The following is a 25,054-nucleotide window of genomic DNA, read 5'->3' on the forward strand; positions in this document are numbered from 1 at the left end:
ACTAAATTAAAATTACAGGTAGAACAGCAAAATATTTAGCCACATATGAGAGTAAAATGGGCGCACTGTAGAGCCCTGCCCTTGTGAGCTGTGGAAATATCTGGAAGAGGTAAAGGGTGTCTTGTTTACAGAGTCACCTCTTCAGTTCTGACAGGCAAGGATGGCTGTTTATTCAAAGCTGTGCCCTGTGCACTGGATCTGGTTTCTGCCCCTGCTATAGGAGGATGGGCTCATTGTAATGGCTGTGATGGAATTAATGGAACGGTATTAAATGTATCAAACAATATGGAAACCACATGACTCCGTCCCGTTAATTCCATTCTAACCATTACTCCTATAGCTTCTCCCACCAGCCTCCACTGCATAAACATAACTTCAAATGGGCCATGACTTCATTTGTTGTTTTTTCCTCTATCTTTCTGTTAGATAAAGGTAAAGGTACTTGATTTTTCTTAAATCTACTATTAAAGTTAAAAAAGCATTGGATTGTTATAAACATGGCACCTATCCAGTCTAGGAGCCTTTCCATTTAAATCCAAGTCACATTAGGATTGATTTATAGTTAAACCTAACCAAACCCATGTCCTGGCCCATCACCTTATGTATTACTTTCCCCCAGAGGCAAGAAGTGACATCCCAAAAAAGGGCATAGGCCCACCCACTTGGGAGACATGCCCACCCACTGGGGAGCCAGGCCCAGCCAATCAGAATGAGTTTATCCACACAAAATAGCTTTATTACAAACAGAATGACTCAGTTTCATCAGCTGTCCGGGTGGCTGGTGACGTTGGATGCTTGGAGAAGTCGGATGTGGACGTCCTGGGCTGGTGTGGTTACGCGTGGTCTGCGGTTGTGAGGCCAGTTGGACGTACTGCCAAATTTTCTAAAACAACGTTGGAGGAGGCTTATGGTAGAGAAATGAACATTGAATTATCTGGCAAGAGCTCTGGTGGACATTCCTGCAGTCAGCATGGCAATTGTATGCTTCCTCAAAATTTGAGAGATCTGTGGCATTGTGTTGTGACAAAACTGCACATTTTGGAGTGGCCTTTTACTGTCTCCAGCACAAGGTGCACCTGTGTACACCTGTCAGATGGATAGATTGTCTTGGCAAAGGAGAAATGCTCACTAACAGGGATGTAAACAAATGTGTGCACAAAATTGGAGATAAAAGCTTTTTGTACATATAGAAAAATTCTGGGATCTTTTATTTCAGCTCATGAAACATGGGACCAACACTTTACATGTTGCATTTATATTTGTTGTTGAGTATAAATAAAAATGTGTAAATCAAGTCTGAAAACTAACTGAAACTAAACTGAATGTCAAATCAAATCTAAAAATAACAATAAAAACAAATATTAAATCACAAAACTATAATAACCTTGGTCACATGACATGGGACAATGAAGTACTGGAGTGAACAGCTGCTGCTGGTTGGAGGAGGGGTGGGTGTGTACATTTATCAACTCTTCTTTGAGTAATAACAAACCATTCAGTGCCTAATTACTCTGTAAGGCTTGCCTTATAGAACAGAGAGCCGTGATACAACACAAGGATCCACAGGGAGGGAACAAAACCCTGCTATTATGTACAGTACAGCTGGTCTCCGTCAATGAGCTACTAGCAGCCTGGGTTCCACGGGATGATTGACTGACAATGACTGTGTAATTTGTTGTTTATCTATGGTATCGCTGTGTATGATGTTGGTTGGGTGTCAAAAGTCAGGGGATAAGTAAGTAGGGAGAGAGTTGACCTGCTTGAACACGAAGACCCCATTTAAATAGCTGTGCTTGCTAGATTGACCAAGCACTCCCCATATTACAAGCTAGGTCTGAACCTGGGAATAGATGTTGTGCATCAAAAGTGGAGACCAACAGCCCATGACAAATAAAAAACTATCAATCACGCTAAGTGATTAAGAAAGTCCTAAACAGGGTGAGTTTGGTTAACACTTACTGTACCCCAGATTAAACCTGAAACTGGATGACTGAGCTGTAGATGCTCTGCTCCATCCACTCTATCCTTGAACTGCCTGTCAAAACACTCTGTCTCTGTCAAATATGCTCATCCCTAAAAGACTTAAAGAAGATCTCATGTGAAGAGTAATTTCAGGTTTACTGATATACACAACATGAAATATTTCAGGCCTTTAGGCTTTCATGAGAATATTTAACCTACAGCTATCGCTACAGAGTAAAGCATATTTAACTGCTTGAATTATACACTGTAACTTAAATATTCAGCGCTTCATTGAAGAAAGGCATTGCTGCTGTGTGTAACAGTTGCCATATCTTACTCTTTTATTTTCTCCCCTCTTAACAAAACAAACAAATTACATCCAACATAATAACCATCCACTTTTGGTGGATGTAAAATAATCCAACAACTGTTAGAAATAAAATCACTATAAGTTGCTATGGTTCAAAATGATTCATCTATCAGTTGAACACATCCGGAATTGGAATAGAATTCAATCAAATGAGTTCAACAGCATTCTTTATAAAAACTGAAACCCCCTTTCCATTACACAGAACGAGGAGTGTTTAGCACCTCATGTCTTTGTGGTGGTGTATGCAGTTGAAAACACCTAGTTTCTGTCCTTGGTCACGTCTCCTTGTGTGTCAATAGCCTCTGCCAATCCCTGCTGATGTAGGCCTTGTCAAAGTCTGAAGCATGGGAGGAGGACCGCCGTCTACAGGAGGAATACGATGAGGATGGCTCAGAGGACCCAGGTGTCATGGCTGCCGTGTCAGACTGATCCGAGTGCCCGTAGTTCCTGATGTTGGCGTGCGTGGTGGCGAAAACCAAAATGAGGTAGTCCCTTAGCATTCGGGCCAGGGGCTCTGAACACTTCCTGAGTATGGCTTCCTCCTTGGCCACGCTCTCCTCTCCGCTGCTCCGGTCCACCCAATAGAAGGCTGAGAGGCTGTCGATGACCAATAGGCACAGGACGGGCTGGCTGAAGAAGGTATTCTCCAGGTAGTGCAGTGTGAGAAGCAGCTGGACTGAGCTGGAGCAGAGGACCACGAAGAGTCGGCGCAGGCAGGCTCGCACCCTCTCTTCAGGCTCTACCACTGCAGCACCATCCTCCCCCAGGTGCTGCTCCAGTACTTTCACCAGCCTCAGCATGTCAAAGTGGTAGTTGGTGTCCACGTACATGACCTTCCCCTCCAGGCCGCCCCGGTCGGTTGGGAGGGTGCAGTGGGTCACCAGATTGAACAGGGTATGCGTCTTCCCATTGCCCTCATGCCATAGAACTCCACAACATCACCTGGAGAGAAAACATGTGACTACTGTGGTTATTTATTTATATGGACTGACATTGTCCTGTCTTGCTGTCTAAACAGCAGTTAAACAAGTCTATAGGGCCAATCTATCTTGAATTGGTCCAGGAAAGATGTCAGGTTCAATGTCCGTCAATGATCATCTCCCCTTCAATCTAGCAAACAACTAAAAGAAAATACAAACTCACTTGGTTAAAAAAACTAAAGCTTCATGACTCATATGCTAATTCTGATTTTACTTTAACAAAGTACTTCTAGCTGCTTACTCGAAGTTCAAGTTCACCTTCAGTAGTCATATTTAGCAATACACACAAAACACAATAATAAACATAATCGGATTTTAGGCAAAATGGTCTTCCCAATGACATCATACCAATCAATAACAGTGCACAGTAGCACCTCTCTGGCCAACGGCGGGAAAACAGGTTGGAAATAACCAGTGGCATGTATTCAGGCAGGCTTCAATAAAAATAAAAGTGTATCATATCAAATAACACATAAATATGTATTCTTATTGTCACGGCTTCCAGTGATTTTACCCACCACTACTGAAAATAACAGAGTATCTTCAAGCAAGATCAGAACACTAGTGTAGGACACAACCCTGCAGCCCCTGCAATGCAGGACCCACAAACACTGGGGGCCCAACCCCTGGAGGAGCCCCTCCCAAAATGTGTAGAATAATATGAGATAGTTATAAAACTGCACATTTTTCTCTCTGCCTCATGGAAAAATGTGTAGAATTGCAGGAAGTACATTTTTTTATCCCAAAAAAGGGACCTTGAGGGGCCCCGCGAAACCGCAAATCACTATAATATTTGCAATAAATTAATGTAACGTTAGCTTAAGTAACGTTAACTGTGATGTGCCTGTGTTTAACGTTACTAGATCGTGTTGGACGGAATACATTGTAAACAGTTATCTACATACTCGTTAACCGGTATGGAGTGTCAGTAAAGTTTGATTGCGCGTAGCAATGTTGAAGACAAACAGGTAGTTCGTTATTAGGTGTATGCTGGTGTAAAAATTAGCTAGTATACATTGGGAAAGACGTGACCGAATTGTGCGCTGTTGATGGGAAATGCGCACGTGACGGTGGTGGCAAAATCCATATATCGTCATGACATCAAATTAGTTTCTTACAAACCTTTCGTCAAATACTTTTTTACACTTATAGATTAGTTTGCGACATATTTGTGCACCGTTCTCTGTCATGTATGTAGTCATCTTCTCTTGCTTGCTGTCAGGAAAAATAACGCGCATTTTCAAATAATCTTCTTGCTTTTTGAAAATGTACCATAATATCTGGCATAGATGAGTTATTGAAATGGTTACAGGATCGTTATCGTGCCTCTCTGGTAGACATAATGAAATACATAATGAAAAATAGTTTAGTGTGATTGCTCTTAATCCCTACGTTATCAAGAATAAAGGCTATTAGTTTGTGTGACAGAATATTCGTCACCTCCTTTTCATTGGGCGCGTGAACAATACAAACAAGGTTGCCTAACAACTCGTGCCCAGAGAGGTAACAGTAGGATTCAGATGCCACCTTGCGGTGTGAGTATTGAAATACATTGGTGCCGTGGTATTTCGTTTTTTTGCAGCTTCTTCACAAAATTCCAAGGTTATTTAATTGCATACACCTTAGCCATATCATTTAGCGAAACATTATTTTCAAGAATACTTTCACAGGTTTCAATAAAGCATTTTTCCCTGCCTAACAGCTGATCCTGTATTAGCAATCACTACATGACAGAGCATTTCCGAATGAGAAACTGACTCACGGTCAATTATGCAAGTTCCCATTCCCTACTAAGCTCAAGTGGAGAACGGAGCCAGACAGCTTGTTTTTATTTTTTCTATTTTCCCTTTGACTCGGGAAGTACTCTCGCTGTCAAACTACTAGAAATAGAAACAGAGAAAGAGGCAGAGCGAGAGGGATAACTGGGCCCAAAATCGGTCTTCTCCAGCAGGTGGCGTTTTTATGTTTTTTCGCTCACCAAAGCGAGGAGTTTTTGTATGGAGGTCAACGAGAGAGTGTCGAATTTGGTTAACAAAAATGTGAATGGTTTATTTTCTACGTATGGCTTATTTGATCGACTAGAAGTTTCGTAATGCCTATGTTGTTGCGAGTGTACTGATTTAAGTAGGACACTTGACATCCTGGCAACTTTGGGGAAAAAAACACTTTATATTGGAGTTGTGCCTGTTGTTGTGCGTATCTGCCCTCTCATTGGCTAGAGTGGTCCCACCTAATCGTGCCCCCTCCCCACTGCCTTCCATTTTTGAAGACATTTATTTTCATTGTTAGAGCGGCCACTTGAGTATCTGGTCAATATAATGGATACTCTAATATAAATAACGGTACAGGGAAATAAGCGAGCACGGGGCAGTGCAATCAGCCGTGTAGCCAACCTTCAATCATACATTGGGTTTAAACTAGCCGATACAGTTGTTGCAAATAATCTATGGTGTTCTAGTATCGATAGGACAATCGTCACAACGAGCATGGCAACTCCTCTACCTCCTTGCGTGATAGATTGTGGGACAGGGTGAGTTTGTTTACTTGAAACAGCTACGCTTGCTCCGAAGATACAGTATGGGATGTGTCTCGAAAAGGACATTTACTAACGTTAGGCTATGTTATGCCACCAATCAAGACAACCTTTTTCACCCAAGGGGAAAGCACCTGCCTGCAAAGTTTACTTGAGAATAATATTAAATAATACTATTAAAAATGTTATAATGTATAATATATAATAATACATACTTTCTAATGTTTTTTAGGTCTATAGCTAAGATGTTAATGTAAATAAAGTGCCATTGGCCACTGCTGTAGTGTCCTCTAAAACTTAGACTATTTTAGCCGTAGAGGAGCCTACTGTTTTCTGAATCCGAAGGCCTGTAACCTCACAGGTGTGATTAACTTGATGAATAACTCAGCCTGTGGGCGGTACATTTTCCAAGATCTCTATGAATTAAACAGCTGCATGTTTTGGCTAACAATATACATTTTAGAGGAGATACATTTTTCCTCCATGATGAATTAGTATGGTTAAACAGGAAGTTTTACTTAATCAGAAAGGCTGGGGTTGAGACAGAACCTGATACTGTAAATTTATTACAGGGAGCTAATTGCTAAAGGTTTTGGTTGTTTCTGAAAGGTTAATTGCAAATTGATCGGTCGAGAATTTATTGACAAATGCTTAGTCCATGGTACAGAAAATAAATAAATTATTCAGTTGTATATTTGCACAATGCTTAGGGGCAAACATTGTAATCTTTGCTGTGTTATGATGACTTTGTGCTGTTTTTCTTTGAATGCAGGTACACCAAGATTGGATATGCTGGAAACACAGAGCCACAGTTTATCATGCCATCCTGTAAGTATACTGTATAGCTTATGTTGCAGATGTTTTAAACACTATCCACTTCTAACTTGAAGATGACTTTATTTACATCAGTTTTGGAGTTTTGGTTTTTGGATTTGAATCAAGCTCTGCCTTGGGAAAGCACTAATTAAAGGCAGTGTAGCCTCCCATCTCATCACACGGCTGTGTAACCTTGAGCAAGTTACTGCACTCCAGCTGTCATTTCACTCATTACCATCAATTCATTTCTCAAGGGAACGGACAACAAATGAGTTTGACTGTTTTGATCTGTTCTTTGTTGAACACAGAGTCCTAAAATATGCTTGATAGCTGTGTGAACATATGGGCCTTGGTACGTCATCTGTCCATGTATATCGACTTGATGGACGGGAGGTCTAGAGAAGAATGTAACACCTGTTCGTTACCCTTATGTGTTTCCATTTCAGGCATCGCTATACGAGAGTCAGCCGGTGTAGGAGACCAGGCACAGAGGCGACTTGTGAAGGGAGTGGATGACTTGGATTTCTTTATAGGAGATGAAGGCATTGATAAGCCCAACTATGCAACCAAGGTGATTGATCCTACTCATAGGATCTGTCCCACTGGGCACAGATGTCAGTTCAATGTCAAGTTCAATGTGAATTTAAAAAAAATATTTCACCATGTCATTGGATTTAGGTTAAAAGTTGGGTTAAAAAAAGACAAAGTGCCCTTACGTTGATTACTTTTTGCTAACCCTAGCAGTTTTCTATGTTGATTCAACGTCATTAGGTTGAAGGTTGAAATGACATGGAAACAACGTTGATTCGACCAGTTTTCGCCCACAGGGGTGGTTTTGAGTTGTAACCATGTGGCCTTTTGTCTCCAAAGTGGCCCATCAGACATGGGATGGTGGAAGACTGGGATTTGATGGAAAAGTTCATGGAGCAGATCATCTTCAAGTATCTGCGGGCAGAGCCTGAAGACCATAGCTTCCTTATGGTGAGAGACAGTTTATTGTAAAGGTATTATATACCCCAGTATACACCATAACACATATTTTGTTTGTTGTAACATATATGGGAATGAAATAGAGGTATTGATATTTATTTTTCTATTTTTGAAACTGGTATTTCAGTATTTATAAATATCAATGAATGCACCCATTGCCCATCCTGAATTTAGTCAATGTTTTTCAAAATGAAAACAGTCAATAGGTGCATGGTTTTTGTAAGACCTAATTTAAATTGTATTATTTTGTAGCTTTGCTGTTATTGCTCTTAGTCAGTTGGAATGTATAGTGTTTTTTACGTTTGTGTCCCCAGACAGAGCCTCCGTTGAACACGCCAGAGAACAGAGAGTATCTGGCTGAGATCATGTTTGAGACCTTTAATGTCCCAGGCCTGTACATCGCAGTGCAGGTACAACAGAAATAATGTCCCATTCACACTATTGATCTGCGGTGGTGTTAATGAAGTGTAATACCCCAATGACCCCATTCATGTATGGTTATATACCAGTAGTATATAGTACAAGTATTGAGGATGTCTTATTATTATAACAATGTATTTGATATGATCATCCATTCACTCCATGTAAGCCTAGATAGAAATATACAGTACTAGTCAAGTTTGGACACACCTACTTATTCAAGGGTTTTTCTTGATTTTTTACTGTTTTCTACATTGTAGAATAACAGTAAAGACATCAAACTATGAAATAACACATACGGAATCATGTAGTAACCAACAATGTGTTAAACAAATCAATATATTTTATTTGAGATTCTTCAAAGTAGCCATTCTTTGCCTTGATGGCAGCTTTGCACACTCTTGGCATTCTCTCAACCAGCTTCACCTGGAATGCTTTTCCAACAGTTTTCTAGGAGTTCCCACATATGCTGAGCACTTGTTGGTTGCTTTTGTTTCTCTCTGTGGTCCAACTCATCCCAAACCATCTCAAATGGGTTGAGGTCGGGTGATTATGGAGGCCAGGTCATTTGATGCAGCACTCCATCTCTCCTTCTTGGTCAAATAGCCCTTACACAGCCTGGAGGTGTGTTGGGTCATTGCCCTGTTGAAAAACAAATGATAGTCCCATAAGCGCAACCAGATGGGATGGGGTGGGGTATTGCTGCAGAATGCTTTGGTAGCCATGCTGGTTAAATGTGCCTTGAATAAAAAAAAAAAAATCACAGACAGTGTCACCAGCAAAGCACCCCCACACCATCACACCTCCTCCTCCGTGCTTCATGGTGGGAACCACACATGCAGAGATCATCCGTTCACCTACGCAAACATTTTGGCTCATCAGACCAAAGGACAGATTTCCACCAGTCTTATGTCCATTGCTCGTGTTTCGTGGCCCAAACAAGTTTCTTCTCATAATTGGTGTCCTTTAGTAGTGATTTCTTTGCAGCAACTCGACCATGAAGGACTGATTCACGCAGTCTCCTCTGAACAGTGGATGTTGAGATGTGTCTGTTACTTGAACTCTGTGAAGCATTTATTTGGGCTGCAATTTATGAGGCTGGTAACTTTAATGAACTTACACTCTGCAGGCAGAGGTAACTCTGGGTCTTCCATTCCTGTGACCGTCCTCATGAGAGCCAGTTTCATAATAGCGCTTGATGGTTTTTGCAACTGCACTTGAGGAAACTTTCAAAGTTTTCTGCATTGTCTGACCTTCATGTCTTTAAAGTAATGATGGACTGTCATTTCTCTTTGCTTATTTGAGCTGTTCTTGCCATAATATGGACTTGGTCTTTTACCAAATAGGGCTATTTTCTGTATACCACCCTTACCTTGTTACAACACAGCTGATTGGCTCAAACGCGTTAAGGAAAGAAATTCCAAACATTAACTTTTAACAAGGCACACCTGTTCATTGAAATGCATTCCAGGTGACTACCTCATGAAGCTGGTTGAGAGAATGCCAAGAGTGTGCAAAGCTGTCATCAAGGCAAAGGGTGGCTACTTTGAAGAATCTCAAATATAAAATATATTTTGATTTGTTTAACACTTTTTTGGTTACTACATGATACCATGTGTTATTTCATAGTTTTGATGTCTTCTCTATTATTCTACAATATAGACAATAGTAAAAAGAAAGAAAATCTCTGTAATAAGTAGGTGTGTCCAAACTTTTGACTGGTACTGTATGTTTAAATACTTGATAGATCAGTGGATGCATAAAGATGTTAATGAAGGTGAGGTCCAACTAGGGCTGTTGTGACGATATTACTGCCACAATGGCAGTTATGATGAAAGTCAAATTCCATGTGATCGCTGAGTCACGGTAATCTCCTCTTATGCACTCTGGACATGCGTTGGTAGTAGAGGTCTTCATGGTTCAAAAACGTTGGACCCGTTCCGAAATTGACCTGAGGCTTTCCCACACGGAACAGATATGCATAAATACATTTTGTAAATATAGAGACCTGTTTCGACAGGACCCAAGGACAATTAGACCCGTTCTGTATAGACATAGCACGGGCTGAATCGAGTGAGGGAAGCAGCAGAAAAGCCATGTTTTAAGATACTTTCTTAACTGGAGCTGATAAAGCGTGAGAGGGGCCCTACTGTGAGCCAGTGACATTTGGAGCAGGGTGGAGGGAGAGACGAGAGCAGCATCCAACCAATCCGACTCGCGCTACAGTAGACTAATAGCGGCCATAGTTAGGTTATTTATCATGAAAAATGATTACAGAGTACCTGTCTTGACTTCATCAAACTGGGAGAAGCTAGTTAAGCTAGCTAAAATGAGCTATCTAGGCTATTTGAGGCTGCAGCTGTGCATGAGATTTCTCATCATACACAACATAACAACAGATCCAATCCAGACCCATGACATTATTTAGAATTCTGGATCTGGAACTCGGTCTCGGGTATTCGGGTACAGGTGGATCCGTGAAGATCTCTAGTTTGAAAATGGACAGCTCTTTATAAGATGATGATTTATTCAAAGCATTTAAGACATTGCATTTAGAACACCATACACATATTCAAGTTTATGCATACTCATAGGCCTATACAGTGACTTTGGAAAGTATTCAGACCCCTTTACTTTAAAAATGTTTTGTTCTGTTCCAGCCTTATTCTAAAATTGCTTAAATATTATTTTTTTCCTCATCAATCTACACACAATACCCCATAATGACCAAGCAAAAACATTTTTTTTTTTTAATTTGCAAATTTATTAAAAAATATATATTACATTTTCATAAGTATTCAGACGCTTTACTCAGTACTTTGTTGAAGCACCTTTGGTAGTAATTACAGCCTAGAGTCTTCCTGGGTATGACGCTACAAGGTTGACACACCTGTATTTGGGGAGTTTCTCCCATTCTTCTCTGCAGATCCCCTCAAGCTCTGTCAGGTTGGATGGAGAGCGGTGCTGCACAGCTATTTTCAGGTCTCTCCAGAGATGTTCGATCGGGTTGAAGTCTGGGCTCTGGCTGGGCCACTCAAGGACATTCAGAGACTTGTCCTGAAGCCACTCCTGCATTGTTTTGGCTTTGTGCTTAGTGTCGTTGTCCTGTTGGAAGGTGAACCTTCGCCCCAGTCTGAGGTCCTGAGCGCCCTGAAGCAGGTTTTCATCGATCTCTCTTTAAATCAAATAAAATCAAATAAAATCAAATTTATTTATATAGCCCTTCGTACATCAGCTGATATCTCAAAGTGCTGTACAGAAACCCAGCCTAAAACCCCAAACAGCAAGCAATGCAGGTGTAGAAGCACGGTGGCTAGGAAAAACTCCCTAGAAAGGCCAAAACCTAGGAAGAAACCTAGAGAGGAACCAGGCTATGTGGGGTGGCCAGTCCTCTTCTGGCTGTGCCGGGTGGAGATTATAACAGAACATGGCCAAGATGTTCAAATGTTCATAAATGACCAGCATGGTCGAATAATAATAAGGCAGAACAGTTGAAACTGGAGCAGCAGCACAGTCAGGTGGAAGTTGAAACTGGAGCAGCAGCATGGCCAGGTGGACTGGGGACAGCAAGGAGTCATCATGTCAGGTAGTCCTGGGGCATGGTCCTAGGGCTCAGGTCAGTTGAAACTGGAACAGCAGCATGGCCAGGTGGACTGGGGACAGCAAGGAGTCATCATGTCAGGTAGTCCTGGAGCTCAGGTCCTAGGGCTCAGGTCCTCCGAGAGAGAGAAAGAAAGAGAGAAGGAGAGAATTAGAGAACGCACACTTAGATTCACACAGGACACCGAATAGGACAGGAGAAGTACTCCAGATATAACAAACTGACCCCAGCCCCCCAACACATAAACTACTGCAGCATAAATACTGGAGGCTGAGACAGGAGGGGTCAGGAGACACTGTGGCCCATCCGAGGTCACCCCCGGACAGGGCCAAACAGGAAGGATATAACCCCACCCACTTTGCCAAAGCACAGCCCCTACACCACTAGAGGGATATCTTCAACCACCAACTTACCATCCTGAGACAAGGCTGAGTATAGCCCACAAAGATCTCCGCCACGGCACAACCCAAGGGGGGGGCGCCAACCCAGACAGGATGACCACAACAGTGAATCAACCCACTCAGGTGACGCACCCCCTCCAGGGACGGCATGAGAGAGCCCCAGTAAGAGCCCCAGTTTACTTTGCTCCGTTCATCTTTGCCTCGATCCTGACTAGTCTCCCAGTCCCTTCTGCTGATAAACATCGCCACAGCATGTGGGAAGCACAGTCGCGAGCTGCCCAGTGACGCGAGCCTACCAGACGAGCTAAATCACTTCTATGCTCGCTCCGAGGCAAGCAACACTGAGGCATGCATGAGAGCATCAGCTGTTCCGGACAACTGTGTGATCACGCTCTCCGTAGCCGACGTGAGTAAGACCTTTAAACAGGTCAACATACACAAGCCTGCGGGGCCAGACGGATTACCAGGATGTGTGCTCCGGGCATGTGCTGACCAACTGGCAGGTGTCTTCACTGACATTTTCAACATGTCCCTGATTGAGTCTGTAATACCAACATGTTTCAAGCAGACCACCATAGTCCCTGTGCCCAAGAACACAAAGGCAACCTGCCTAAATGACTACAGACCCGTAGCACTCACGTCCATAGCCATGAAGTGCTTTGAAAGGTTGGTAATGGCTCACATCAACACCATTATCCTAGAAACCCTAGACCCATTCCAGTTTGCATGCCGCCCAAACATATCCACAGATGATGCTATCTCTATTGCACTCTACACTGCCCTTTCCCACCTGGACAAAAGGAATACTTATGTGAGAATGCTATTCATTGACTACAGCTCAGCGTTCAACACCATAGTACCCTCAAAGCTCAGCACTAAGCTAAGGATCCTGGGACTAAACACCTCCCTCTGCAACTAGATCCTGGACTTCCTGACGGGCCGCCCCCAGGTGGTGGGGGTAGGTAGCAACACATCTGCCATGCTGATCCTCAACATTGGAGCCCCTCAGGGGTGCGTGCTCAGTCCCCTCCTGTACTCCCTGTTCACCCACGACTGCATGGCCAGGCATGACTCCAACACCATCATTAAGTTTGCAGACGACACAACAGTGGTAGGCCTGATCACCGACAATGACGAGACAGCCTATAGGGATGAGGTCAGAGACCTGGCCGGGTGGTGCCAGAATAGCAACCTATCCCTCAACGTGACCAAGACTAAGGAGATGATTGTGGACTACAGGAAAAGGAGGACCGAGCACGCCCCCATTCTCATCGATGGGGCTGTAGTGGAGCAGGTTGAGAGCTTCAAGTTCCTTGGTGTCCAACAACAAACTAGAATGGCCCAAACACACCAAGACAGTCGTGAAGAGGGCCTATTCCCCCTCAGGAAACTAAAAAGATCTGAGATCCTCAAAGGGTTCTACAGCTGCAACATCGAGAGCATCCTGACTGGTTGCATCACTGGCTGGTATGGCAATTGCTCGGCCTCTGACCGCAAGGCACTACAATGGGTAGTGCGTACGGCCCAGTACATCATGGGGGCTAAGCTGCCTGCCATCCAGGACCTCTACACCAGGCGGTGTCAGAGGAAGGCCCTAAAAATTGTCAAAGACCCCAGCCACCCTAGTCATAGACTGTTTTCTCTACTACCGCATGGCAAGCGGTACCGGAGTGCCAAGTCTAGGACTAAAGGGCTTCTCAACAGTTTTTACCCCCAAGCCATAAGACTCCTGAACAGGTAATCAAATGGCTAACCGGCTATCTGCATTGTGTCCCACCCACCACATTTCTAAAACCCATTTTCACTTTGTCATTATGGGGTTTTGTGTGTAGATTGCTGAGGATTTTTTTATTTAATACATTTTAGAATAAGGCTGTAATGTAACAAAATGTGGAAAAAGTCAAGGGGTCTGAATACTTTCCGAAAACACTGTATACGATATGAGCCAAAGCCCGAAAAATAAACCTGAATTAAAATAATGATTATGACATTGGACAATACATAACCTAATAGCCTACTGCATATTATGCAAGGTGGAAAAACATTTTTAAAAACCATATATAGATTTAGGATGTTTTTGGCACATAACTGTTCTAGCCTATACTTCAAAATTAAACTAATTCTAGCAATCACCTTTGAATCTGGACTGTACTATTCATACTGGTTGGACTGGTTACCTTATGATACGCTCCAAACATCAATCCATGAGTCTGGGAGAGAACATATAGGCCTAGGTGATGCTGTTGGTTCATTGATTGTGCAGGGCGGCTTACAGAGTTAGCTTACCAGTATAGTGAATTTGTCCATCTCCTCTCCTTCATTCCTTTTTCAAGTACGCAGAAATAGGGGCTGTCAACAGTTTTAGTTAATTAAATGTGTTGCGTTATGAAAACATGTTACTATCACTATTCCCAAACAGATTTAATTTAGTTTCCCAAATGAAGCACTGGGTAGCTGCAGAAACATGGTTGGCGATCCCATAGCATAGAGAGTTTGGGTGGAATATCACCTGTCGTGCAGTGAGAGGCTGCATGCTCCTCAAACAGTGGTTGATGTGTGAAGTGAAATAAGTGTTCTTATAAGCCCAGACATTTCTATATGCAATCCCGTGTGATAGCAGAGTTTTTGATGGTTGCCACTAAAAAGAGGAGGATCCCAGCTGCTACTATATTTAGGTCTATTTCTCAGCTGCTCTGCTATAAAACCGGACTAGCCTCAGCATGATTTAAACTGGGAAAGCAGCCTCTATTTGCTATTCGAGTGCATACAGATTGTCTTTTTTCCCCTGCCCCCTGTTCCTACAACACAAGGTTGATGGTACCTTAATTGGGGAGGACAGGCTTGTGGTAATGGCTGGAGAGGAATAAGTGAAATGGTATCAAACACATGGTTACAGTTGTTTGATGCCATTCCATTTGCGCTGTTTCCGTATATTAATATGAGCCGTCCTTCCCTCAGCAGCCTCCTGTTGTTCCTACCCATTTGATATTGGGCCATTCTAAATATTTTTTTCTCTCCATATTAGTAAAGACAAGATTAATTTGAGAATAGTCTGATGGTTGAATATATGACCACTTGATGAGAGAACAGGGTGTGCAGCCTGAGGCAAGGAACAGAGTGTAAGCTTTATTTGTGACTTTTTGTTGCATATAGTAGCATTATGCAGCCCAAATATGTTTTGATTTTTAAGACAATCTAAGATTTGTATCATTCACATCTAAATTAGCCAATTTACCCAAAATCTAGTTTAGCATATACGACCTGTTTCAAATGATCACTTTTACTCTCAAAATTGCTCCGGAATGGGAAAAATATCCTTTCTATTTTATTCCGCCAAGTTCAATTATATTCTTCTTACTATAAAATCATATAATATAAAATAATGGCACGGGACTTATAAGCATATCTTGTCTGCTAAATTAACTAGTCTACAGCCTATGGCAGGGCGCATAGCCAGATAACATACAGTAGGCCAACTCATATTCTGTTCTCTGAAATACATTTTCTTCATATCATAATGTTTCTTTAGACTTGCCTAAAATAAATAATGGATGTATTGTGATGGTTTTATTAAATGGGTTTATTAGACTTTTTTTCAATGTAGATGTTCCAAAGGCATACATCAGCGGCATGTATGCGTGGAGGCTTGGAGATTCTAAACATGTTTACAATATTTCATGACCGCCACAGCCCTAGGTCTAATCACATTGAAATCTGTCTCTCAGTGATTGTACTGGTTCATTTCAGGCAGTTCTGGCCCTGGCAGCATCATGGACATCTAGACAAGTAGGCGAGCGAACACTGACAGGAATCGTGATTGACAGCGGAGATGGAGTCACCCACGCCATACCTGTGGTAACAAAAGCATATCAAAGTTTTTTTGTTGTTAAAAGACACTATGACAAAGTAGGTCGCAGGCCTAATAGGTCATAGAGGCTTATAATCACACTTGTCGTGAAAGCTTAATGTTGTCTTATGTGATGTTAAACTGTTATGAAACCGTCCATCAACATTGGAGTTGCCATAATCTTCCATGATAGAAGTGCTATGCCAACCTTATGAAGGCATTATAAACCTCAAAATGTGTTGGCATTCCTCAAGAAAAGCTAGGCCATCTTGGTTGCTTAGCTTTAATTGTGGGAACAAAACAGAAATGTCTTTCTTGTGAGTGGAAGCAGCTAGCAAGCCCAACTTAACTCCTTTATTGATCTGTTTTGATTGTGTGTCTGTCCAAATTCAAAGGAATGTCAATATACAACATGATCCAAGGCATCGTGGGTTAATGGGAGGATCCAATGAGGAAAGGCATGTAAGGGGACGTTTTATAACCATCCTATCCCTTCCCTGATAGAAACATCCCTGTAACATGGGTTGAACTCCCCCACCCCAGGACATGCTTCAACTCTTTGGTCTTTTGACCAATTAGATCAGCTCTGAAAAAGATCTGATGTGATTGGTCAAAAGACCAATTAGTGGAACAAATATCAAAATTGGGCTGCCTGTGTAAACGCAGCCTAAGACTCCCATACTGTTTCTCAACAGACCAAGGTGGCTTTTCCCTCCTCCAGGTCAAAGCAAATTCCCCTGTGGGCCTTCGCCATATTGCTTTTAGCTATCCTGTCTTTTTAAATCAGGGTTGCTGTCCTGTCTTTTTAAATCAGGGTTGCTGTCCTGTCTTTTTAAATCAGGGTTGCTGTCCTGTCTTTTTAAATCAGGGTTGCTGTCCTGTCTTTTTTAATCAGGGTTGCTGTCCTGTCTTTTTAAATCAGTGTTGCTGTCCTGTCTTTTTAAACCAGTTTTGCTGTCCTGTCTTTTTAAATCAGGGTTGCTGTCCTGTCATTTTAAATCAGGGTTGCTGTCCTGTCATTTTAAATCAGGGTTGCTGTCCTGTCTTTTTAAAATCAGGGTTGCTGGCAGAGAGGAAACAAGGAGAAGTAGCCACTTTAGCTTATTGAGACGCACCACCTGTGCACATGACTCTCCTAAATATAACTCCCTCTCTGTAAAAGTGATATGGCATGAAGTTCTGTGTCTGTTGTTTATGATGAGTAAAATACTGTCAATTTCAATGATTGCTTGGATCCCGTATGTGGACTTTTTCTTTATGGCTATATATAAAATAGAATTGGATACCATAAAATAGAATACCATACAGTGAAAAACAAGTGCTGTACCCATATTGAGATATATTGGTACTTGTTAACATAAAAGTCACAGCACGTTCATAGACTTGTTCAGATGCCTTCTTCACTGTCAGCTGTTTTCTTAATGTTTTCTTGATACATATTGCAGCTTTAAGTGTTTCATGTTGTGCAAATTCATAGTTATGCTGCAGGTATAGAGTAACTCTTTGAGACATGATCAGGATCATATTATGTTAACCTGTTGTTGACTTGATATTTAGGATTCTTGACTGTTTGAGTCATTGTAACTTATGTGTCCTGTGCTAGGCTGAAGGCTACGTCATTGGGAGCTGTATAAAACACATCCCCATAGCAGGTCGAGACATCACCTTGTTTATTCAGCAGCTCCTCAGAGAGAGGGAGGTGGGCATCCCCCCAGAACAGTCCATGGAGACAGCCAAGGCAGTCAAGGTAAGGAGGAGAATAGTAGTGAAGCTACCTAGCAACACCTAGCGACCTCTTTAAGAGGTTTTGATTGGTGTAATGGTTGTTGGACTGATGCTACATTATGTACATAAATGGACAATGTAAGCTCACACTTGTTTATTTGTTGTTTGTTGTTTTGTTTTCCCAGGAGAGGTACTGCTACATCTGTCCAGACATTGTGAAGGAATTTGCCAAATATGACACGGACCCTGGGAAATGGATCAAGAAGTACAAAGGCATCAATGCCATCAACAAATCTGAATTCCACATAGACGTTGGATATGAACGCTTTTTAGGTCCAGAAATATTCTTTCATCCAGAGGTATTCATTGATATTCTGAATAATGGGTAGCGTTTATTTTATGCTACACTATTTATAAGAAGTAACATGTTACCCAATAAGGATCCAGTTGGATTAATTACTAATTTGAAATGAGTATCTTCAAGAAAGCACCAATTGTTGTCATGTAAGATATCAGTAAAAAAAAAAAGATAAATAATTGTTATGCAGAATAAAGTTGACAAATTTAAGATTATTCTCATTTAGAGGCCCAGTGCAGTCAAAATCATGGTTTCCATGTGTTTTATACATATTTACACACTGAGGTTGGAATGAATAAGCCTTTTTAGTGTAAGAGCTGTTTGAAAAGAAAGCCTAATATTTCAGCCTGTTTTGGTGGGATGGCGTTTTGGCCTGCCTGGTGACAACACCAGGTGGTAAATTAGTTAGGTTTAGAACTCTTTATTATTTTAAGTCTATCTGACAATAACAGCTAGTTTTCAGTTTTCCCCTCTCCAGACCACTCCCAGACAGTCATAGCCAAATTCTTTCTTGAGAAATTGCTCTTTGCTAAGAAGCTAGTTTTGTTTATTTTCTAACATTTTAATTAAAAACAATAACAGTAATATTCTTAATTGTTACCCAGAAATAATTTGATATTGAGATAAAAACAGCTGCATTGAACCTTGCTTTAAACATTCACATGTAATACCCACTATATCTGCTCCTGTGTTTTACAGTTTGCCAACCCAGACTTCATGCAGCCAATCTCAGATATAGTTGACGAGGTTATAATGAACTGTCCAATAGATGTCAGAAGACCTCTATATAAGGTATGGCTTCAACACTACGTTCTGCAATTGATTGTGTGATGGGGGAAATGCATGTCTTTCCAGTTTAACAATTCATTTAAGAAATAATATGATTTGAAGATTATTTTAAATATGTCAGACTTAATACATTTAGTATTGACAGTTTTGATTCTGAATAGTTTTTCATATTTTGTCCACCAGGCGTCAGTGTACACCTTGTTATCTTACTGGTAGATGCATGTTGGCCTTGTTGGAGGCAATGAGGGAACATCGGCTTGAACACGGCACCAGACTTATTCAATGGCCATTTCAGTTCACATTCTAGTCTTCATTTAGCTTGGATCATACCAACAAAACATATATTTTTTCTAAACACAGAATGAGTGCAAATTATCTTGCAACCATGTATTATAAATGTCCATGATCTTCATGCCACTCATGTGCATATCAAATTAAAACATCAAACTGGGGTATTTATAAAAATATTGAGACATGTCATTGAACTTGTAATAGCCCAGTGAACCAACTGCCTAAAATAAAATATTGCAATCTTCTGGGCAATTGAATACATTTAACAATTCATTGAGCATCCTAACTATCCCACGAGTCACAACACCTGAGGTGGACTATAAGCTTAAACCATCTTCTTCACAAATTGAAAGGTGGTCATCTGCAGTAAAACGCTCTGCTGCTGGGCTCTCATCTCCTCCTCTGACACAAGTAATAAATGGATTCATTTCAGAAAGGCAAAACATGGATGGAAAGAGGGATGAAAGAGGGAGGGAGAGAGGAAAATAGATGGAGAACAGTACTTTTTTTTATTGCTGCAGAAGTTATTCCAGCTCAGCCCAATAAAAACAACGGGATACAGTTCCTCCCAAAGCCTCTAAAGTTGACCCCCCCCTCGACCTGTAATGGCGGAGGATCGCTGGTTGATCCCCAATTATCGCTGAACGTCAATATTTAATTAAGGTCGAATGACTGTCCCAATTTTCTCCTCTCTCTCTCTCTCTCTCTCTCTCTCTCTCTCTCTCTCTCTCTCTCTCTCTCTCTCTCTCTCTCTCTCTCTCTCTCTCTCTCTCTCTCTCTCTCTCTCTCTCTCTCTCTCTCTCTCTCTCTCTCTCTCTCTCTCTCTCTCTCTCTCTCTACCAAGTAAAAATAAATCTTTTGTCTCTCTCTCTCTCTCTCTCTCTCTCTCTCTCTCTCTCTCTCCTCTCTCTCTCTCTCTCTCTCTCTCTCTCTCTCTCTCTCTCTCTCTCTCTCTCTCTCTCTCTCTCTCTCTCTCTCTCTCTCTCTCTCTCTCTCTCTCTCTCTCTCTCTCTCTCTCTCTCTCTCTCTCTCTCTCTCTCTCTCTCTCTCTCTCTCTCTCTCTCTCTCTCTCTCTCTCTCATTAGAACAGTAAAAATAAATGTTTTGTCATAGCCGTGGTATACTGTCTGATATACCACACCTGTCAGCCAATCAGCATTCAGGGCTCGAACCACCCGGTTAATCATTTGTGATTAAGCCCTAATTCTGTGATGACATTGAAGCCTAACTAGACACAGAAAGCATGCACAAAAATATTGAGCATCTGTCGATGTGCTCTTGAGCAAGGCATTTAGCCCTAATTCCGCCAGGTGCATCATTCATAATGACTGACCCTGGCTGTGACCCCATACTCCATGGGTGTCTCAATGAAATTGGGATATTAAAAAAATACATTTCCAATTCACACATGCATATAAATTACATACTTATGTATGTGTAAAAAAGGACAACTATAAGCGCCCAACAATTATTGGGGCGGCAGGGTAGCCTAGTGGTTAGAGCGTTGGACTAGTAACCGAAAGGTTGCAAGTTCGAATCACCGAGCTGACAAGGTACAAATCTGTCATTCTGAACAGGCAGTTAACCCACTGTTCCTAGGCAGTCATTGAAAATGACTTGCCTGGTAAAATTAAATTAAAATTGTCTCTTGATTGTGTGTTTAGCAAGATTGACAACTTTTGGTGAATGAAGGTGTTGTTATTGTTTTGATGGGCTAGAAAACTGACACCCTATAGTTGTGTTGTGTACTGACACATTACAGAATATTGTCCTGTCTGGCGGTTCCACCATGTTCAGAGACTTTGGCCGGCGGCTGCAGAGAGACCTGAAGCGGTCGGTAGATGCCCGGCTCAAATTGAGTGAGGAGCTCAGTGGAGGAAGGATAAAGGTGTGTGTCTGTTCGTGCTTTCCTGCCTCCTATGGTCATGTTTGGTACGACAATGATCAGGGTAGCCTAGTGGTTAGAGCGTTGGACTAGTAACTGGAAGGTTGCAAGTTCAAACCCCTGAGCTGACAAGGTACAAATCTGTCGTTCCTACCCTGAACAGGCAGTTAACCCACTGTTCCTAGGCCGTCATTGAAAATAAGAATTTGTTCTTAACTGACTTGCCTGGTAAAATTTTTTTTTTTAAATACACATCTGACATTGTCCAGGCTATTGTGATGCAGGGTAGAACTGGGCTCAGGATGGATGGTAATCTGTCTACTTTCCTGTTGTTTTCAGCCCAAGCCCATGGAGGTCCTGGTGGTTACACACCACATGCAGCGCTATGCCGTGTGGTTCGGAGGATCCATGCTTGCCTCTACGGTAAAGACCATACACAGTGCACATGTACACACTCACACGCAGAGCACGCACCCACACTACATTTCCTACATGGTCATACTGCGAAGGTTAACAAGTTCTGTTATTATTATCATTATCATTCACTATCACATGTCTACTGTATTAATGTATATATAGAATCAATATATAAACAGTACTCAGCCTACAGATAAAGGATCTTCATTTAATTACTCTTTTGTTCCTGAACTATTTCCTGCACAATAGTGTATTCTAGGTTTAAAAAGGCTTCTAAAGTTTATTATTTCCACTTTAAAATGTCTGACTTTGCCCTAACAAAAAATGGATCAACTCCTACAAAAAATGTCCATGAATTAAATCTACATAATAATTCAAATGTCCTGTTGCTGCAGGATTAGTTTCCTGCTGTAGCAAACTGGCTCAAATTAAGATTGTACATCTGTAATAATGCTGTGTCTGGTGTAGAGGTCGACCGATTATGATTTTTCAACACCGATACTGATTATTGGAGGACCAAATAAAGCCGATACCGATTAATCAGACAGTTTTTTATTTTATTTGTAATAATGACAATTACAACAATAAATACTGAATGAACACTTATTTTAACTTAATATTATACATCAATAAAATCAATTTAGCCTCAAGTAAATAATGAAACATGTTAAATTTGGTTTAAATAATGCAAAAACAAAGTTTTGGAGAAGAATGTAAAAGTGAAAAATGTGCCATGTAAGAAAGCTAGCGTTTCAGTTCCTTGCTCAGAACATGAGAACTTATGGTGGTGGTGGTGGCTGGTGGTTCCTTTTAACATGAGTCTTCAATATTCCCAGGTAAGAAGTTTTAGGTTGTAGTTATTATAGGAATTATAGGACTATTTCCCTCTATACTATTTGTATTTCATTAACCTTTGACTATTGGATGTTCTTATAGGCACTTAAGTATTGCCAGTGTAACAGTATAGCTTCCGTCCCTCTAGTTAGCGTGCGCTAACTAGCTAGCCATTTCACTTCGGTTACACCAGCCTCATCTCGGGAGTTGATAGGCTTGAAGTCATAAACAGCGCAATGCTTGACGCACAATGAAGAGCTGCTGGCAAAATGCACGAAAGTGCTGTTTGAATGAATGTTTACGCGCCTGCTTCTGCCTACCACCGCTCAGTCAGATACTTGTATGTTTGTATGCTCAATCAGATTGTATGCAACGCAGGACACGCTAGATAATATCTAGTAATATCATCAACCATGTTTAGTTAACTAGTGATTATGATTGATTGTTTTTTATGAGATAATTTATAAGATATGAGATAAGTTTAATGCTACCTAGCAACTTACCTTGGCTTACTGCATTTGCGTAACAGGCAGTCTCCTTGTGGAGTGCAACGAGGGACTAGTTAACTGTAAGATTGCAAGATTGGATCTCCCGAGCTGACAAGGTGAAAATCTGTTGTTCTGCCCCTGAACAAGACAGTTAACCCACCGTTCCTAGGCCGTCATTGAAAATAAGAATGTGTTCTTAAGTGTCTTGCCTGGTTAAATAAAGGTATAAAAAATATTTATCGATGTATTTTTTTTAATCTGCAAATCGGCGCCCAAAAATACCGATTTCCGATTGTTATGAAAACTTTAAATCTGCCCTAATTAATCGGCCATTCCGATTAATCGGTCGACCTCTAATCTGGTGTTATCCAACCTTTTTCATCTGCCTAAAGTACTGAGATAAATCCCCTGTTGCTCCTTGCTTTTGTATTCTGTTTCTTTCCTTCACAGCCTGAGTTTCTCCAGGTTTGTCACTCAAAAAAGGACTACGATGAGTTTGGTCCCAGCATCTGCCGCCATAACCCTGTCTTTGGTACCATGTCCTAATGCTAAAACCCACACCTACAGAACCTGCTGTTGACCCCGGCCTGGGGTCAGTCCATGCATCGTGATTGATGTCCTTACTTTACCACCATAGCACTCTAACCTACCACACAAGAGCCCCTTAGACGTTGATGTGCAATTGAATTTGTCAACAATATATTGTACAATCAGTATCTGCTAATTAGAATTAATGTGAAGGATAAAAGTCATTGAATTAGACAAAGACCTCTTATAGCACACATACAGTGAATTTTCAATATTGTCATTGTAGCAACATTGCAGACTATTTAATAGAATTAAACAAGAAAAAATCTAAACTGGAACACTTTGGTTGAAGCCATGAACTGAAGACTGTTTTCTTGCACCTACTCTCTTAGTTTCGCTGTACACTCTTAAGATTAACTTTAGATCCCGTCCCAGGCTGCATGAATCATGTGGGAAGGCAACCCACGCTAATTCTGGAGCAGCCCAAATTACATTTGTCCAATATCCATAGAAAGTCATGCTTTGAAATTGTATATAGAATATATATAGATAAAGATACTATATATTACAATATAACATATTTAGAAATGTGTTTATATTTTTATTAAAGATTATCAGAACAGGTATATAAAGATGTAGATCGTATTGACGTGAAATAGTGTAACGTGAAAGAAGAGAGATTTCGAGAGATTTTGTTTATTAGGTCCAAAAGTATTTATTAAATTATTTTTGTCAGCCACAAATTATCTATGGTATATAATGATATTGAAGTATTTATTTCTACATTTCTGTGTATCTAGAAGTTATTTCCGTAGGGAACTGTGCTCACTAAAAATCAAACTGCTGGTATGACGCTAATGTGAATAAAGGTACTTGGCACCTTCATGGCTTGTTGTTTCTGATTGATAGCTAATGTGATTTAAAAATATATATATTTTTAACCTTTTTATTTTTTGAATTTTTCGCAGTTTCTCCCCAATTTCGTGGAATCCAATTGTTATTAGTTACTATCTTGTCTCATTGCTAATAGTGGGGGTGGGGGGGCTCGGTAGAGACGAAGGTCGAAAGCCATGCCTCCCTAGAAACCAGTAGCGTGCCGTGGTTCTGGGGCCTGGGCCTTCAGTGAAGTCCTACACAGTCCCACCTGAATGAATCCACCTCTTATTACCATCATTATGGTGCCATGTCTCTAGACGCTATACATTTAGACAGAAACGCAGTATAACCAGGCGTTGCGTCACCTTGAAATTGACATTATTATTCAGAGAATTGCAGGGGAAGAGTACAATACCTTTTCATTGTGCAGCTTCGTTGCCCTGCGCGCTTGTTCGTTGAGCTGTAGATTCACTCGGGTGTCCCCAAAAGTTTTCAAAAGCACCATTGCTTGTAAGTGCCCAGCCATACTTTGGTGTCTCGTTGCTGCTTTGGTTAGACAACTTAGGTTTGCAAAGCCAGTGTGGCTCCAAACACCAAATCGATCACTTGCAAATAATAGGCATTCCCAGCAGTACAGTTTGCAGTGCTTCTCGGAGCCTGTGAGTCATTCATAGTTGAAAGTGGCGAACGAACCCCTTTCCCGCCTGTGACAGGCTTTGTAGCGTCGGCGTCTACCTCTCCTGACAATGTCTAACTTTTCTTGAAAAGTTTGTCTTGAGAATGGCGTTATAATTATATCCTCGACCAAATCGATATCTTCTCCTTCCGCCATTGTGGGTTGAAAAAACAGCTTAGTAGTATGCAAATTAATTCGTTGATCAATTTCAGTTTCCTAATTCTGAGACCTGCCCATATAGGACCTGCCTCTCAATATTGGTAATCC

At 41.3% G+C, this 25,054-nt stretch overlaps 1 protein-coding gene and 1 pseudogene across 1 annotated transcript; one reads left to right on the forward strand and one right to left on the reverse strand.

The window, feature by feature from the left end:
* Positions 1-1,407: 1,407 nt before the first annotated feature.
* Positions 1,408-3,583, reverse strand: LOC112233555 (annotated as a pseudogene).
* A 2,037-nt stretch (positions 3,584-5,620) lies between these two features.
* actr3b (actin related protein 3B) lies at positions 5,621-24,120 on the forward strand. The gene is made up of 12 exons (XM_024401320.2): positions 5,621-5,842; positions 6,618-6,673; positions 7,108-7,232; positions 7,532-7,642; positions 7,966-8,061; positions 15,821-15,928; positions 17,524-17,667; positions 17,831-18,004; positions 18,703-18,795; positions 20,846-20,971; positions 21,308-21,391; positions 23,158-24,120. Exons 1-12 carry the CDS (start codon positions 5,799-5,801, stop codon positions 23,251-23,253), a joined length of 1,257 nt encoding a protein of 418 aa, XP_024257088.1. The 5' UTR covers positions 5,621-5,798; the 3' UTR covers positions 23,254-24,120.
* The last annotated feature ends 934 nt before the right edge of the window (positions 24,121-25,054 follow it).

This window comes from Oncorhynchus tshawytscha, linkage group LG29 (genome assembly GCF_018296145.1).
Source record: "Oncorhynchus tshawytscha isolate Ot180627B linkage group LG29, Otsh_v2.0, whole genome shotgun sequence".
Classification (NCBI taxonomy): Eukaryota; Metazoa; Chordata; class Actinopteri; order Salmoniformes; family Salmonidae; genus Oncorhynchus; species Oncorhynchus tshawytscha.

What these genes read in the sequence shown, in the direction of transcription:
- actr3b (XM_024401320.2), top strand. Translation starts at nt 5,799, where the DNA reads ATGGCAACTCCTCTACCTCCTTGCGTGATAGATTGTGGGACAGG. An exon ending in ACAGTTTATCATGCCATCCT is followed by an intron (nt 6,674 to 7,107) that starts GTAAGTATACTG and finishes TTTCCATTTCAG; the next exon opens with GCATCGCTATACGAGAGTCA. An exon ending in AGCCCAACTATGCAACCAAG is followed by an intron (nt 7,233 to 7,531) that starts GTGATTGATCCT and finishes TTGTCTCCAAAG; the next exon opens with TGGCCCATCAGACATGGGAT.